Below are 14,667 nucleotides of genomic sequence, written 5' to 3'. Positions count from 1 at the left end.
TGCTCTACCCCGACGTGATTCAGCAGGTACGTGTACCTCTTTCACACACACGCACGCTCTCTCGCACACACGTGCACTCTCTGTCTCTCTCTCGCGCGCGCGCACGCATACACGTGCACTCTCTCTTTCACACACACGCACTCTGTCGCTCTCTCATTTTCTCGCTTGCACTCTCTCTCTCACACACGCACGCTCTCTCATGATCTGGTTTCAGGGAGAATTGGATTGTTCTAAAACACACTTGACCTGCACCTGTCTCACATCTGTACCTGATCCTTTACTCTACTGTTCTTGAATCTGATTGGCTCTCCAGACTTGCTGCTTTTTTTGAGCAAAAAATAAACTTATGAGTTCCATGAAAAACCAAGCTCATGGTCCAAGTTTAGAAACAAGACCGACGTTTAAAGTTTACAGATGATGGGAGGGACGTGGTCTGGATGAGAGTTACAGAAATGACACGTGGCTAATGTTTATAAATAAAGTGAGAGTGACTGTAACCACAGCAAAATCATTAAACCAGAACTGATTCGTTTCTGAAGTTCATAGATATTTTTTGGTTTGTTACCATGTTTTGACTGTGTGTGTGTGTGTGTGTGTGTGTGTGTGTGTGCAGGTCAGCACCCCTGTGGTAGCCTCGTCCTCTCAGGAGAAGCCGAAGGACAGTGAGCAGTTTGAGTGGGTGACCATCGAGCAGTCGGGTGAGCTGGTGTACGAAGCACCTGAGAGCGTCGCCACCGAGCCACAGCCAATCAAATCCTCCGTCCAGACCACCTCCCCTATCCCCGCCCACTCTCTGGCCGCCTTCGGCCTGTTCCTGCGCCTACCAGGATACGCTGAGGTCCTGCTGAAGGAGCGCAAACACGCCCAGTGCCTGCTCAGGCTGGTGTTGGGGGTGACGGACGACGGAGAGGGCAGTAAGTCTCACCTTACGCCAGTTTAATAATGCAACACTCAGGTGGGGTTAATGTACCCTCAATCAGTGCACTCCAGCGCCCCCTGCTGATTCAGTGTGAAGTAGGTTAGTGTTGATCTTGAGTGTTGCCGTGGTTTGGGGCCGTCCTGAACCGTTCTTCGTACCGGTTGATGATTTGTCCGTTCTCCTCACACTGCGCTGGCTTTTATTTTATTTTTAGTTTATGACTTTAAGAACTCCACATGTTCCTCTCCTCCATGTTTTAACACTAAAATAAATAAAAGGATCCAAACGTGAGCTCTGTAAATATTAATAAAGAGGAAATGGGAATAATCTGAGATTTTGGCAGGCGTGTTGTAAATTATACACTGAAGTATAAAACTGAGTCGTTATTTTTCATGATGCTCGATTAGATTTGTTTATCTAAGTTACTGAAACCTTCTGATCACTTTGTACTCTCTAATTAGTGAAATAAAATTGTACTTCTATCATATAGAACATTTTTAGTAAAGTATTAATGAGTTTATTAGTCGTTAAAGTCGTAATAAAAGCTCCTACTGCTTGACACTAGAACCTAAAGTTCTAACATGGGGAATCGAGAACAATGTGAATTTAAAATTTAGAGTTGTTAAACGTTTTCAGCGTTTATTGTTATTACAGGTCATCAAGCAGTAATTAGATTATTTTAACATGCAGATCTTCAGTTTTGTAGTAATTTAGTTTTAATAAAAGTGTCTGATTTATAAAACAAGACCTTAATTAAGCCCTTGTGTTTGAGTTAAAATAGTGCGTCCTTGACTGTTTGTTTGTTTATTCTTTAATTCCGTTGTTATTTTGGAATTTTAAAAGCAAACAGCATGAAGACCGGTACACAGGTGAGGGTGTGGCTGAGGGGGAGTAAATAAATGGGGAAATGAGGAAGGAAATGAGGTTTTGAGTCCCGAGTAACTCGAGGTGTGTGTGTGTGTGTGTGTGTGTGTGTGTGTGTGTGTGTAAGGGTTCAGTTTAAATTCCTGATTTGCTTCCACATGATTGTAATCAGACAGTTCTGATTTTCAGGAACCCAATTTCTTCCAATCTCACAGTGCTGATGGGTTTCAGGTCTAAATATGAGGGGGCATGCCCCCCCCCCCCCCCCCCCCCCCACACACACACACACACACACACGCGCACTTAATAACTGATAGTGTGATTAGCAAATGAACTCTCTCTCTCTCTCTCTCTCTCTCTCTCACACTCACACACACATGTATTTGAACAGGAGGCAGCCATTCTGATGGTGCCGTCTGACTGTGTGATTGATTGTGTGTAAATGAGCTGGCGGTGTGTAAAGCCCTCAGGCGTGGAATGTGTGGGTGATTGACAGCAGGGTTCAGGGTTGATTTCAGCGTGTACTTGGTGTGGACAGTTGGGGGGGTGAGATGAGAGATTGACATGTTCTGTTACTCTGTCTTTGATAATTTCACTTGTACACATGTAATACATGGAAAATGTGTGTGTGTGTGGAGAGAGAGATTCAAAATGTAAATTAGAAACTTTTTTTCCAGCTGACTGTGTGATTGACAACTGAGAGCTTCATCATATCAGTATGGATAAAGGATTGATATGAAATTTTCTCTCTCTCTCTCTCTCTGCGTGTCTCTCTGTCGTTCTCACTCCTCACCCCCCAGGTCATATCCTGCAGTCTCCCTCGGCGAACGTTCTCCCCACTCTGCCGTTTTTGGTTCTGCGTTCTCTCTTCAGTTCCACGCCCCTCACCACAGATGACGGTGTGTTGTTGCGGCGGATGGCTCTGGAGATCGGTGCTGTTCACCTCATCCTCGCCTGTTTATCAGCTCTGAGTCACCACGCTCCCCGCGTCCCCTCCTCCAACTCCAACCACTCTGAGGTCAGACTTTATACACGCACACACCCCCTCCGTTACTCCTAGCCCCACCTCACTGCTCAGGACTGATTGATGTTTTACACCGAGCCACGTGACCCGTGTTTATTTTGTGAAACAGAGACGTTCTGAAGCCTGAGAGGAATCTCACACATGTGCGCTCGCAGCATTGTCAGAGAGATGTCTCAGAAATAAAGTGCCCTCCAGTGAGGAGTGTGTTTCAGAAGGACTGCACGAGCAAAACCTGGGTTTAACACTATTTTAGTCCTGACTTTTGTTTCTGGAAACTTAAGCGTGTGTGTGTGTGTAGCCGCAGGTCTCCAGTGGGCAGGGTGTGGTGAGTGCTGATGATCAGCAGCTATACTGGGCCAAGGGAACCGGCTTTGGTACCGGATCCACAGCGTCGGGCTGGGACGTGGAGCAGGCACTCAACAAACAGAGACTGGAGGAGGAGCATGTCACCTGTCTGCTGCAGGTAACACACACCCACACACACACACACACACACACACACACATAACCCTAAAACATTATAAAACCTTTCATTCCTGTCTCTGTGAGCAATATGCTTCAGTGAGTGTGTGTGTGTGTGCGCGCACAGGTGTTGGCGAGCTACATTAACCCGGCGGGGTGTGTGTGTTCGGGTGATTTGGGGTTGGTGGATGGTGGGAGTCACAGCAGCGCCGCTCTGCCCTCCGTCCTGCAGGAGCTCCTCAGTCAGTCCTGCCTCATCCCCGCCATGTCGTCTTACCTGCGCAACGACTCTGGTACCTCACTGATATCTCTCTCTCTCTCTCTCTCTCTCTCTCTCTCTCTCTCTCCATTTCTCTTTCTCATTATCTCTCTGTGTCCCTCCTTGTGTGTGTGTGAGTGAAACAGACTTGTGTTGATAGATTTGCAGTTTGCCAGCAGATGGAGCCCTTGTCTGTGTGTCTCTCTCTCTCTCTCTCTCTAGCTAGCTATCTGTCTGTTTCTTTATCACTCTGTCTTTATCTTGTCTGTCCTTATCTCAGTCCCCCTCTCTTTAACTGTCTCACTCTCCACATCTCTGTTGCTCTCACACAGTCTCTGTTTCTATCTTTCTCTTATTTTCTCTTTCTTTCTGTCTTTTTCTGTCTCACTCTCTTTATTTCTCTGTCCATCATGTCACTGCAGTGTGTGATTTAAGATCAGTGTGAAAGTGGAGAATGGATCGGGATTAGATTTTCCTCTTCACTTTTTTAATCAGTTAAAGATGCCCTTCCCCTGAAAGCGTTTAATACTGGCTCTTTTTGAAATGCCACAGTTCACTCCGAGTTGCATCTGCATGCTGCATGTGAAAATGTAATTCTACCCCCATTCCCTGTATTAGCTTAGTCGGAAAAACGAGCGGATCTGAAAAAGCCATACAATCTTGCGTCACTTCGTCGCAAGCCTTGCCCACCTTGGCTTGCGACCGCCCACAGGAAGGAAGTTCGGATTTAAGCGCGAGGAGAGATAGCAGAGCCAGTGTTGCCAGATTGGGCGGTTTTAAGTGCATTTTGGCGGATTTGAACATATTTTGGGCTGGAAAACGTCAGCAGTATCTGGCAACACTGAGCAGAGCCCATCTCATCAGTAGCTAACGAAGAGGACCGAACAGCAAGCTGAAAACGTGTCTGAACAAGTTCGTGCCTGTGTTATTTGTGGCAGTAACACATCAACGTTGCATTTCTAGCCCAAGATAGAAAAGGTGAAGAAGAAATGGTTGTAATTTATCTTTGGGACGCCACCAGCGCAGTGTAATGCAGCGTTAGTGCTGTGTTCTGATCATTTCAACCACAGTGGCTTTTCAAACTTCTTTGCCTTCAGTCATGGTTTTGCTTCGAGGTTGTTTTTAATCCCTGGGTCTGTACCGTCAAGACGATCGACCACCAGCTCACAAGCTGTCAGTAAAACATGAACTTTTTGTTCGAAGGTTTTTGTTACAAAACAGCATGTTCATATTCTCCACATTAGCATGCATGACACGGCCACAAGCTCGGCAGGGATGAGAGTTTCCCGCTTTTTCTGAATAAAAAAACGACCTTTTTATATTATGCCAAATCCATTGAGAATTTTTTTTATTAATTTCGGGGGGTTGGGGTATGTTCCTTCATGCTGTTCAAACTTTATTAACTCCAACGATGTTTACATGTTATTTGTAAGTCGCCATCTTTAGTCTCGTTGAATGTGATGTAAAATTCGTGTTATCTGCATTGTTATTGGTCAAAACATCGACGTCGAGACCATAATAGCCAATCAAAACAGTTTTTACAAAGGCACCCACATTCTTTTTTTTAAGTCACTTGTTCATTTTATTCGTTTGTTTGTTCAGTAAAAACCCAAACATTTGTTGAATTTTTCTTATTTCCTCGCGTCGCACCTCAATGACGTCAGCGCGGTATTTTTCCCTTCGCAGTTTGTTCCTTCTCTCTCGCTGTAGTAAGACCCCCACATCTGCTTGTTCTGACTCACTGGAGGGAGCGTCACAGTGCTGTTAGCCAATCAGAGCTAACACGTTTACATGTCATGAATATTAATGAGTAAGAGCTGAAATCCTGTCGTTCTGTCCCCACCCACTGCTCCAGCAAACTAGAACAGCCTGAAACCGGAGAACCACAGCATGTTTTTCACCAGAACCGGCTCACAGGGCGTTCGTTCATACTAGAGACCACTGCACAGTTAATGAAAAAACGATGCAAGGAGACCTTTAATGATTTAATTGCATAATGAGTGTGTGTGTGTGTGTGTGTGAGAGAGAGAGAGAATTGCGGGTTTAACACATTTTTATAATTAGTAATTACACACACGTCTTAATAGTGGAGTGTATTCAGCACATTGACACTATTTCACTTTGACACATTCTCATTCACTCAGAGAGGTGTGTGTGTGTGTGTGTGTGTGTGTGTTCTCACTCCCTACATGTGTGAAGATAAACACAGTGGCTCTCATGCACGCACACACACGCAGTTAGTTCCCATTTACTGTTTGATGCCAATAAATCTTCAAAAGAGAAAAGAAAAGCTGGACAGGCCACGCCCACAAGAGACCACAGTAGCAGTTGGGCCATGCCCACCTTTTCATTTATTGATATTTCTCTGTGCTGCTGGTCTAAAGATATTGTTGCAGTTTAACTATTACACACACGGAGGAAGCGAGACATGGTTACGACGAGACTCTGCAAGTAAATACTTTTTAAAAATAAAATTGCGTCTTCTGCTAAACTAGTAATAAAAATATCAAAGCCCAACTCACTGTGTTTTTTCTCTCTCTCTCTCTCTCTCTCTCTCTCTCTCTCTCTGTCTCTCTCTCTCTCTCTCTCACTCACTCACTCTCTGTCTCTGTCTCTGTCTCTCTCTCTCTCTCTCTCTCACTCACTCACTCACTCACTCTCTCTCACACACACAAATGCTAAGAATCCCCAATGATAGAGTGAATATTGGACAGGGGGTTTGTGTGTTGATGACGACTCTCTAGGGTGTGTGTGTGTGTGTTAAAGCCCCAACTCATACGCAGAGGATAAAGGGAACTGCTTAATGAAGAAGGGAAGATGGGAATGAGGGAGAGAAAGAACAGGAGGTGCAAGTAGAACAGGCCAGTTTGGGGGGAGTGTGTGTGTGTGTGTGTGTGTGTGTGTGTGTGTGTGTGTCCTCCTCTCAAAAACACACCATGTGTGCTACACACACTTCCCTTTAACACAGACTGATAGTTTTGATTTTTCAGTACTTTTTTTTAGGGGGCGTGGCCATGCATGATCATCAGTAGGTCACATGATCATAACAGGTTGTAGTCTGAACCTGCTTTAGGAGCTTTGTATCTTCCCTCTGAAGGTGTGCCCCCCCCCGCCCCCCCTTTCCACACGCTGGGTCTGGTTCAGGGTCGGGTCTGGTACTGAAGCTCCAGCAGCTTTTTACAGGTTCCTTCAGAGGAACAGACCGTTGTACTCTTCAGGAGGTCAGATACTACCTTTTTTGTCATTAGGATGAGATGAATATGTAACGGAACACAGTAGATCAGTTTATTTTATTTATTGTTGGCGTGTAGATCACCATTACACACCTGGAGCTTCATCAGTTTTACAAAAATTCACACACATTCCACAAGTGTTTCTGTTCTTATTTTATCTGCAGTCATACCTGCCTTTGAATTGTTTTGATTAACCTGAACTGAAACCTCTAAAGTAAAATTATTTACATAAATAATAAATCCCCCCCCCCCCTTCCCCCGGGGGAAAAATAAAGGTTGGATCTTCCTTCACCTGTAACTCTGATCTCCTGGGCTCGAGTTCAGTGTTATATCGATGTTTTTATGTATGCTGTATTGCGTTTGGAGCCTGAACGCACATGTTTTCACTTTATCCTGAAACGTGAACGTCATCAGTAACATGGCGTGTCACTTCCTGTTGGTGGCGTTGCAGCATGTCGTCACTGACTGACTGACTGACTGACTGACTGACTACAGCACGTTGCTGCCTCATTATGTTCCTCCTCCTTCCATCTGCTGCCTTCACCTGACTGTCATTACTGCGACCATGGGACGTGTTCAGTCCTTTGTATGTACGTTTTACACACACACACACACACACACACACACACACACACACTCCTCAGACCCAAAGATCTACACACCTGTGCGAATAGATGCTCCATTTTATTGATCAGACCCCCCATGGCACAGCACACCTATTAGATAATGTCGTGTGTGTGTGTATAAAATCTCCGTCTTTTAGAGAAAACCTTGCAGAGAGAATGCGACAGTCTGTCCTTTTCATCCCTCTGTCCTTTGGCAGTTGGAGAACGAGTGGATTCTTGACAGCGATGAAGGAAAAACGAGCCGTATCAGGACCACATCTGGAAATGTTCTTCAGGCTCTGTCAGCGCTCCACACTTCCATCCGTTGTCCTTTTCCTCTCCTGATGCAATCCACTCCGTTTCACTTTAATTTAAAATAGAAAAATATCACTCCTTTTTCCCCCTCCTCTGTCCTTCATGCTGTTCTTTTCATCATTCTGAGACTTTTTCAGGTGACGCCGGACATCATGGATATTTCTGTTACCACAGAAACGTAACGTTCTCTCGAAGTTCTCGACGATTTCAGTGTTCGTTCAGAGCTTTTAATAATCTGGGATGAACTGTAGCTTCGGAAGGCGTGTTGGTAGCTTAAGCCCCGCCCCCTCATCCATTCATCCAATGAGTTTTAAACATTCTCTCTTCTGTCCAAAAAAATCAGAGCCCAGTCTTTACAGGTTTAGCTTATATAACGCTGGATCATCATTACCTCAACCAGTAAGACGGTAGTATCGTAATTAGATTTTAAAAACTTTTCTTTCTAAAATCTTTCAGTCCATGCTTGCCATCAGAGTGCTTTCTTCTTTTCTTTTTTTTTAATTATTATTCATGTTGAGCATGTGCTCGCCCTAAAATAGCCACGTCATTGGTGTTACCACAAAAAATAGAAAATTCTTCCATCCCATAAGAGAAAAGCCCAAGAGCCGGATAGTTAAACCCTTTGTTTAGAAGGACTGTCTTCTTTCTCAGGTCGATGTCCTCATTGCTAGCAGTGTAAAAGTTTAAAAGCTTTTACAGGGTGCTGACAGCACGTTATCCCCAAGTCATTGGTGTTACCGTAGAAACAAAAGGCTCCTCGACCAATAAGACGGCAGTATTTAAGCCAAAAGACTTCAGGTTTCATTGATGCTCTCAGTTTGTGCTAGCAAAAAAATAAAAATGATAGTAGTGATAATAATAGTAGTAATAAATCCGTATTTTTAGCGTATGCTAGCCGAACGACATCATTAGCTTGACCGTGGAAATCCTCCTGGCCAATCAGATGCAGGTCCCAAGACCCAGCCAATGAGAGAGCGCTGGAGTATTCAGGATTAAATCTAGTTTTGGAACAGTATGAGTGTGTTAAACTCCGCCTCTCTTCCTGGACAGGAAACCTTGCCCACTTTCTGTCCACAAATCCAAATAGTGTCTGTATGTGTTAGGAGTTTGTCCCTTTTTTGCATTTTGAAACCTTCTCAAGCCCCTCCCCTTTTAATACAGAAGGCCCTGCGCCACCACCTCATATCCATCCCTCTGTCATCTCCCCAAATCGGCGCTGTGGCGCTCTTCCTCCTCCTCTCCATCCACCTCCACGTCTTCCTGCATGGTTATCGTCCTCGCTCTCGCTCCTGCCCAGTCGAGAAGTTCCCACCCTCTATAGCGTTGCTCCTCCCCCTTCCTGTCTCAGAGTGTGGTGTAGATGTAAACGAAGACGATGACGAAGAGGTTGAGGAACGTGCCGATGATGCCCAGCAGGGCCAGGATAGACTCCTCCCTCTCCTCCTTGGCTTCCTCAATGCTGATGGCCGTCGTGCCCATCCTGAGCACTGTTTATCTACACACACACACACACACACACACACACACAGAGAGAGAGAGGGATGAGGAATGAGAGAGGGATGCAGAGAGAGTGAATGGGAGGAGATGGTATGAGTGAGTGAGTGTAGGCAGACAGTGGAGAGGAATTTGCTCGCTGCCGTTTTGAAGGCAGCGTCCCATTGCTGCTCTCCTCCCTCTATCCCTCTCTCCAACCATCTCTCTAGCCTTCTTTCCTTTTCCTGCTTTCTTTCTTTCTTTCTCTTGCTTCTCCTGTCTCGCTGTTTCCTTCTCTCTCACATGTTGGTGGTCCAGGAGACTGAAAATGAGTGTGTGTCTGAAAACGGCATGACGGATCAACTAGCGAGAGGAACGAGGTGTCGCTGCACACACACACACACACACACACACACACACACACACACGCATCGCTCAGCTGTGGAGGAACGGGGAAACAAAAGGAGGCTACGGTGATGATGGGGTCCCCTCTCTGAAAACACACACAATGCTTTTATTTCAGGATAAATTGCTCGTCTCTCTCTCTTGAGGTTTTTCCTTGAACATATGCCAGATGAATGTGAAGGAAAACACACACACACACACACACACACACACACACACAGAGTTGAGGGAATGAGGACGGGGCGAGGGATGGATGGAAAATATTGGAGCGTCTTACCCTTTGGCGTGTGATGTGAGCCGGCGAAGGCAACATGCTCCACATGCTCCCCGCATCAGGACCGGAGAAACAGAATGACACGCGGATGGAGAGAGAGAGAGAGAGAGAGAGAGGAATAGTGTCTACAGCTGCATCTCCTTGCTTGCGAGTGTGTGTGTGTTACGCAGCGCAGACAGCACTCTCAGTCCCCAGCGTCCCTCCCTCTCTCTCTCTTTTTTTCTTTCTCTCTCCCCCCTTTCCCTCGTTCTCTTACTCGTTTTTCCTCTTCTCTCCGTGTCAGTATTCCGGTCTCGTTGCAGCATTTGTTTCATGTGAGTCGGACTGCGATTCGTTCTCCAGTCTGCTAGCAGCAACACGCACCTTAGAGAAATCCTCTCTCTCTCTCTCTCTCTCTCTCTCTCTCTCTCTCTCTCTCTCTCGTGCACGCACTCCTCCTGTCTCAGACTAACCTCTTAGCAGCTCAGAATGAGCCACACACACACACACGGTAACAAATCTGACTAATGAAAGCAAATAAATTGACCTCTCTCATTTGCCTTTCTTTTACTTCTTTTCCTCTCATTTGTTCCCTCCTTTATTCTCCTTCCATCCATCTCGATATTTGACTTTTTTCTGTTCCCTTCCTGTTCTTTTGATTTCCTTTAATTTTATATCTCTCTCTTCATTTTTTCTTTTCTGTTTTTTTTCTGTTTTCCCTTTTGGTCCTTTTACTTTTCTCTCTCTCTCTTTGTTTCTTTCCTTTATTTCCCTTCTCATCCCTTCCTTACCTGTTTTTTTTTTTTCTCTCATTTTTTCCCCTCTTACTTTTGTTGTCTCTTCGACATTTATTCCTCTCGTTTCTTTCCCTCTTTCGTATTCTCATTCCCTTTTTTTAACCCCAGAGCTGTAATATTTGGTGCTCGTGAGTGTCGCTACTTCCTGGTTTTCCACCATCCAGAGATATGGAGGGTTTTACAGACTCCGCCCACTTTCTTTAACTGAGCGCGGCCACTGTATGTTGGGGAATCACCCTTCTGTTGGTGTTAATGAATGAGGAACAGAGTAAGATGGACAGATTCTTTATTGGAGAGAGGGAGATGAGGGGAGAGGAGTACGGGTGTGAGAAATGATTAGCCCCGCCTCTTTTCTACACTGAGCGTGCTCAGTCTTCATCATAAAGGCAGAACTCATTTCCTTTTTCCATGTCTAATTCAGAAAGTCTTTGTCATTTTCAATCTCTCTCTCTCTCTCTCACACACACACACACACACACACTGCGTGGTGTTTTATCGTGTGTGTGTAGGAGTATTAACGGATGCCAAACACTACCTCAGTATTATCACGCTCCATTTATTCAGCTTTACTTCATAAAGCTGTTCCACACCATGAGCACAACCTCCTCTCTCTCTCTCTCTCTCTCTCTCTCTCTCTCTCTCTGTGTGTGGGGTAGGACGCTCACTCAGTCGCGCTCTCCTTTAATTTTCCTCTCTGTTCACTTGTCAGGTATCACAGCTGTATTCACACTAATTATTTGCAGTGTTTATTTTCGGAATGTGCTTTGATTCCCAGTCTTTAATCCGGACTTTATTAATCTGTGTGTGTGTTCTCAGCTAAACCTGTTCTCAGAAAGCCTTTCTGCTGTGTTTAAATCTGACACCATGGCACACTGAAAAGAAGTTAAGAATTAAAAGCTGTAAGGTGTGTGACGGCGTGCCTGTCGCTGCGGTTGAGTGTGTGCTCTGACTGCCTGGCTCTTTGGCGTTGTGGTCAGGGTGCAGGTTTGGCACCCTGTAGATTCGGGTTCAAGGCGTGATAAGGTGACTGTTCTCTCGCTTCACTACAAAGCGTCTCTTTCTGGACTCTGATTGATTGTCAGGTGTTGATTTAATTCTCTGTAACAGCAGCTCTGACAGTAGTGCAGGTCTCTATTAATGCACTCGCTCTGATACGTTATCGTTTCCATAGTAACGGCTCATTCACGGGGGCAGGTGCAGCAGACGCTCCTGTAAACTTCTTCAGATATCATGTGATCGTTAATGCGGAGAGATTTACTGTAAGGAGATGTTAAACATTTAGTGGGAGGAGTCTCCAACGTCGATGTGTTTGTAAAAGTCATAGGGAAAGCTTCTGACTGAACATCATGTGATTTGGGGCGTCGTGGCTCAGGTGGATAAGGCTCCATACCATAAATCTGGGGGCCTGGGTTCGATTCCGACCCGAGGTCATTTCCTGATCCCTCCCCGTCTCTCTCTCCCGCTCATTTCCTGTCTCTACACTGTCCTATCCAATGAAGGTGAAAAAAGCCCAAAAAAAGAGCAGCGTGTGATTAGCCCTGTTTTCCAGTTGTCCTGGGTTCGGATGGACTTGTGCTCGGGTAGCGTTGGGATCTGATAGTCCTGGTTTTGCATTGTTTTACGATCAGGTTGATTTGGGATGGGATAGTCCTGGATTCAACTGGTCATGGGATTGGGTTGGTCCTGGTTTTGTGTAGTCCTGCTGCTGGATAGTCTGGGTTCTGATGGTCTTGATCAGGTAGATTTGGGACAGGATAGTCCTGGTGTTGGATGTTTTTGGTATCAAATAGTCCTGGCTTCAACAGAACATGTTATCCAGTAGTTCTGCTTTTGGATAGTCCTGGGGTCAGATGGACTTGGGCTCGGATTGTCCTGGGATTGGATAGTCCTGGGCTCAGGTGGTCCAGAGTTTTAATTGGTCCTGGGTTTGTTTGGTTGACACACTCACACTGTAAGTGATCATACTAATAGCATTGTGCTGGTTGACCATCAGTGTATCACATAACCCTGTGTGTGTGTGTGTGTGTGTGTGTGTGTGTGTTTATAAGGTGACAATTTTGATCAGCGCAATTATTAATGCATCTGTGGTCTTTATTCTCCAAGCAGGTGCTCAGCACTGATGCGGGTGTACGGATGAGAGGGAGGGACGAGGTTTCTTTACCCACAGTGCGGATCCTTTTATATTTTTATTTCTATGGTTGAGTCGATGCAGGTGTTGATTTCACTTTAGCTGCAGATCCTTTGATTTGGACAGAAATCTGGTTCATGGTGGAGTGAAGTGGCAGCAGGAGGCGGCCATGTTGGATCTTGTAGCTGCTTTGAGTGTGTGAGAACCCCGGTGTGTGGGTGTGTGTTGGAGGCCAGGTGTAATTCATCCCCAGGGTCCAGATCACTGCAGATTGAAACAATAAATAACTGATGGTGTTTGAGGGATTAATAACGAGATGCACTTTATTTATTACTCACACTTTTATACACACTGTGTGTCTGAGGACGACGAGCCTGCTGCTGCTACTGGGTTTTACACACACAGGTATACAGAGAAACCAACACGTGCATATGTGGACACAGACACACACACACACACTTGTATAAACGTGGGTGGGTGCTCTCTCTCTGGCGCCTCCCCCCCCCAAATAAATAAACAAACCCCACACCCTGTATAAGAAAGAAAGCACAACTTTATTCATCACACACTTGTGAAATTCCTCTCTGCATTTAACCCATCTGAAGCAGTGAACACACACACACACACACACACACACACACTCAGAGCAGTGGGCAGCCATGCTAACAGCGCCCGGGGAGCAGTTGGGAGTTCGGTGCTGTGCTCAAGGGCACCTCAGCCCAAGGCCGTCCCATATTAACCTAACCTGCATGTCTTTGGACTGTGGGGGAAACCGGAGCACCCGGAGGAAACCCACGCGGAGAACATGCAAACTCCGCACAGAAAGGCCCTCGCCGGCCACGGGGCTCGAACCCGGACCTTCTTGCTGTGAGGCCACAGCACTAACCACTACACCACCGTGCTGCCTAGGCTGTCCTGGTTAATTATGCCCTCTTGTGTGAATAAAAGAGAGGATGGGGAGAGTGTGTGTGTGTGTGTGTGTGTGTGTGTGTGAGAGGGAGAGAGTAAGGGATGAGTTCTCGCCTCTCTCTGAGGTGTGTGTGTGTGTGTGTGGAGAGCTGAATGGAGGCTGCAGTAAAGTCGTTAATGTGAGTGTGTGCAGGACGCTGACGGGGTTTTGGAGGATTTCCTCGCGGTTATTATCCTGTAGTGGATTTCACCTGCAGACCTCCAGAGGTCCGTTACTGTTCTGACGGTGTGTTCTGATTGGCCGAGCCCGTGTCTGTTTCATACCAGTGCTGAAAAGAACAGATGCGACACTGGAGACTCCTTCCATAAACATGAAATAACCGTGGTGTTACCCTGGAGGAAACCTTCACACACGTTGACACTGTAGCGTGTCGTTTCCCTGTGCGTCTGCGTGCACTTTCTCATCACCGTTCAAGTTTGTCACATACACAATCGTACAGAGTCCGACACGCAGTGAAACGCTGAGTGCAGCGCTCCCTGAGGGCAGTTTGGAGGGGAGAAAGGGAGTGAAATAGAATGTAATAATAAATAGAATAAAGAATAAAAATGTGATAAATGCTCTGCAGAAAAGGCACACTATACAGGATGTGTATAAATATATATTACACTGTAATGAAGTGCAGTTGCACGAAGAGGTCCAGTGGAAATGTCCTGTGTTTACTGCACTTTAGAGAGATGGAATTACACGGAGAGGTGTAAGAGATGGGGGGGGGTTTGAGGGTGAAGTGGTGATGAGGCCTAGTTATTGACCGTTATCGTCCTGATGAAGAGCCTGCATGGCCTGAGGGAAGAAGCTCCTCCTCTTTCTCTCCATGTTGGCCTTGAGGGAGCGAAAGCACTTCTCTGACTTCGGCAGGGAGAAGAGTCCATGGTTGGGGTAGTTGAGGTCCTTCATTATCTTCCTGGCTTTGGTCCGGCACCGCTCAGTGTAGATGGACTGCAGGTCAGGGAGCTCGGTGTG

The 14,667-nt window shown here is 46.0% G+C and overlaps 1 protein-coding gene across 9 annotated transcripts in view; it reads left to right on the top strand.

Annotated features, from left to right (window-relative positions):
* birc6 (baculoviral IAP repeat containing 6) overlaps positions 1 to 14,667 on the top strand; it is a 133,310-nt gene that overhangs the window by 90,657 nt on the left and 27,986 nt on the right. For all 9 annotated transcript variants that reach the window (XM_060933236.1, XM_060933233.1, XM_060933231.1 and 6 more), the window contains exons 61-65: positions 1 to 26; positions 614 to 914; positions 2,584 to 2,801; positions 3,106 to 3,270; positions 3,397 to 3,562. The exon at positions 1 to 26 is cut by the window's left edge and continues 171 nt beyond it. In XM_060933236.1, the coding sequence (XP_060789219.1) occupies positions 1 to 26; positions 614 to 914; positions 2,584 to 2,801; positions 3,106 to 3,270; positions 3,397 to 3,562 (876 nt within the window). The remainder of the gene's footprint in view (positions 27 to 613; positions 915 to 2,583; positions 2,802 to 3,105; positions 3,271 to 3,396; positions 3,563 to 14,667) is intronic.

This window comes from Neoarius graeffei, chromosome 11 (genome assembly GCF_027579695.1).
Source record: "Neoarius graeffei isolate fNeoGra1 chromosome 11, fNeoGra1.pri, whole genome shotgun sequence".
Lineage (NCBI taxonomy): Eukaryota > Metazoa > Chordata > Actinopteri > Siluriformes > Ariidae > Neoarius > Neoarius graeffei.
This window is presented reverse-complemented; position numbering and strand designations above follow the sequence as displayed.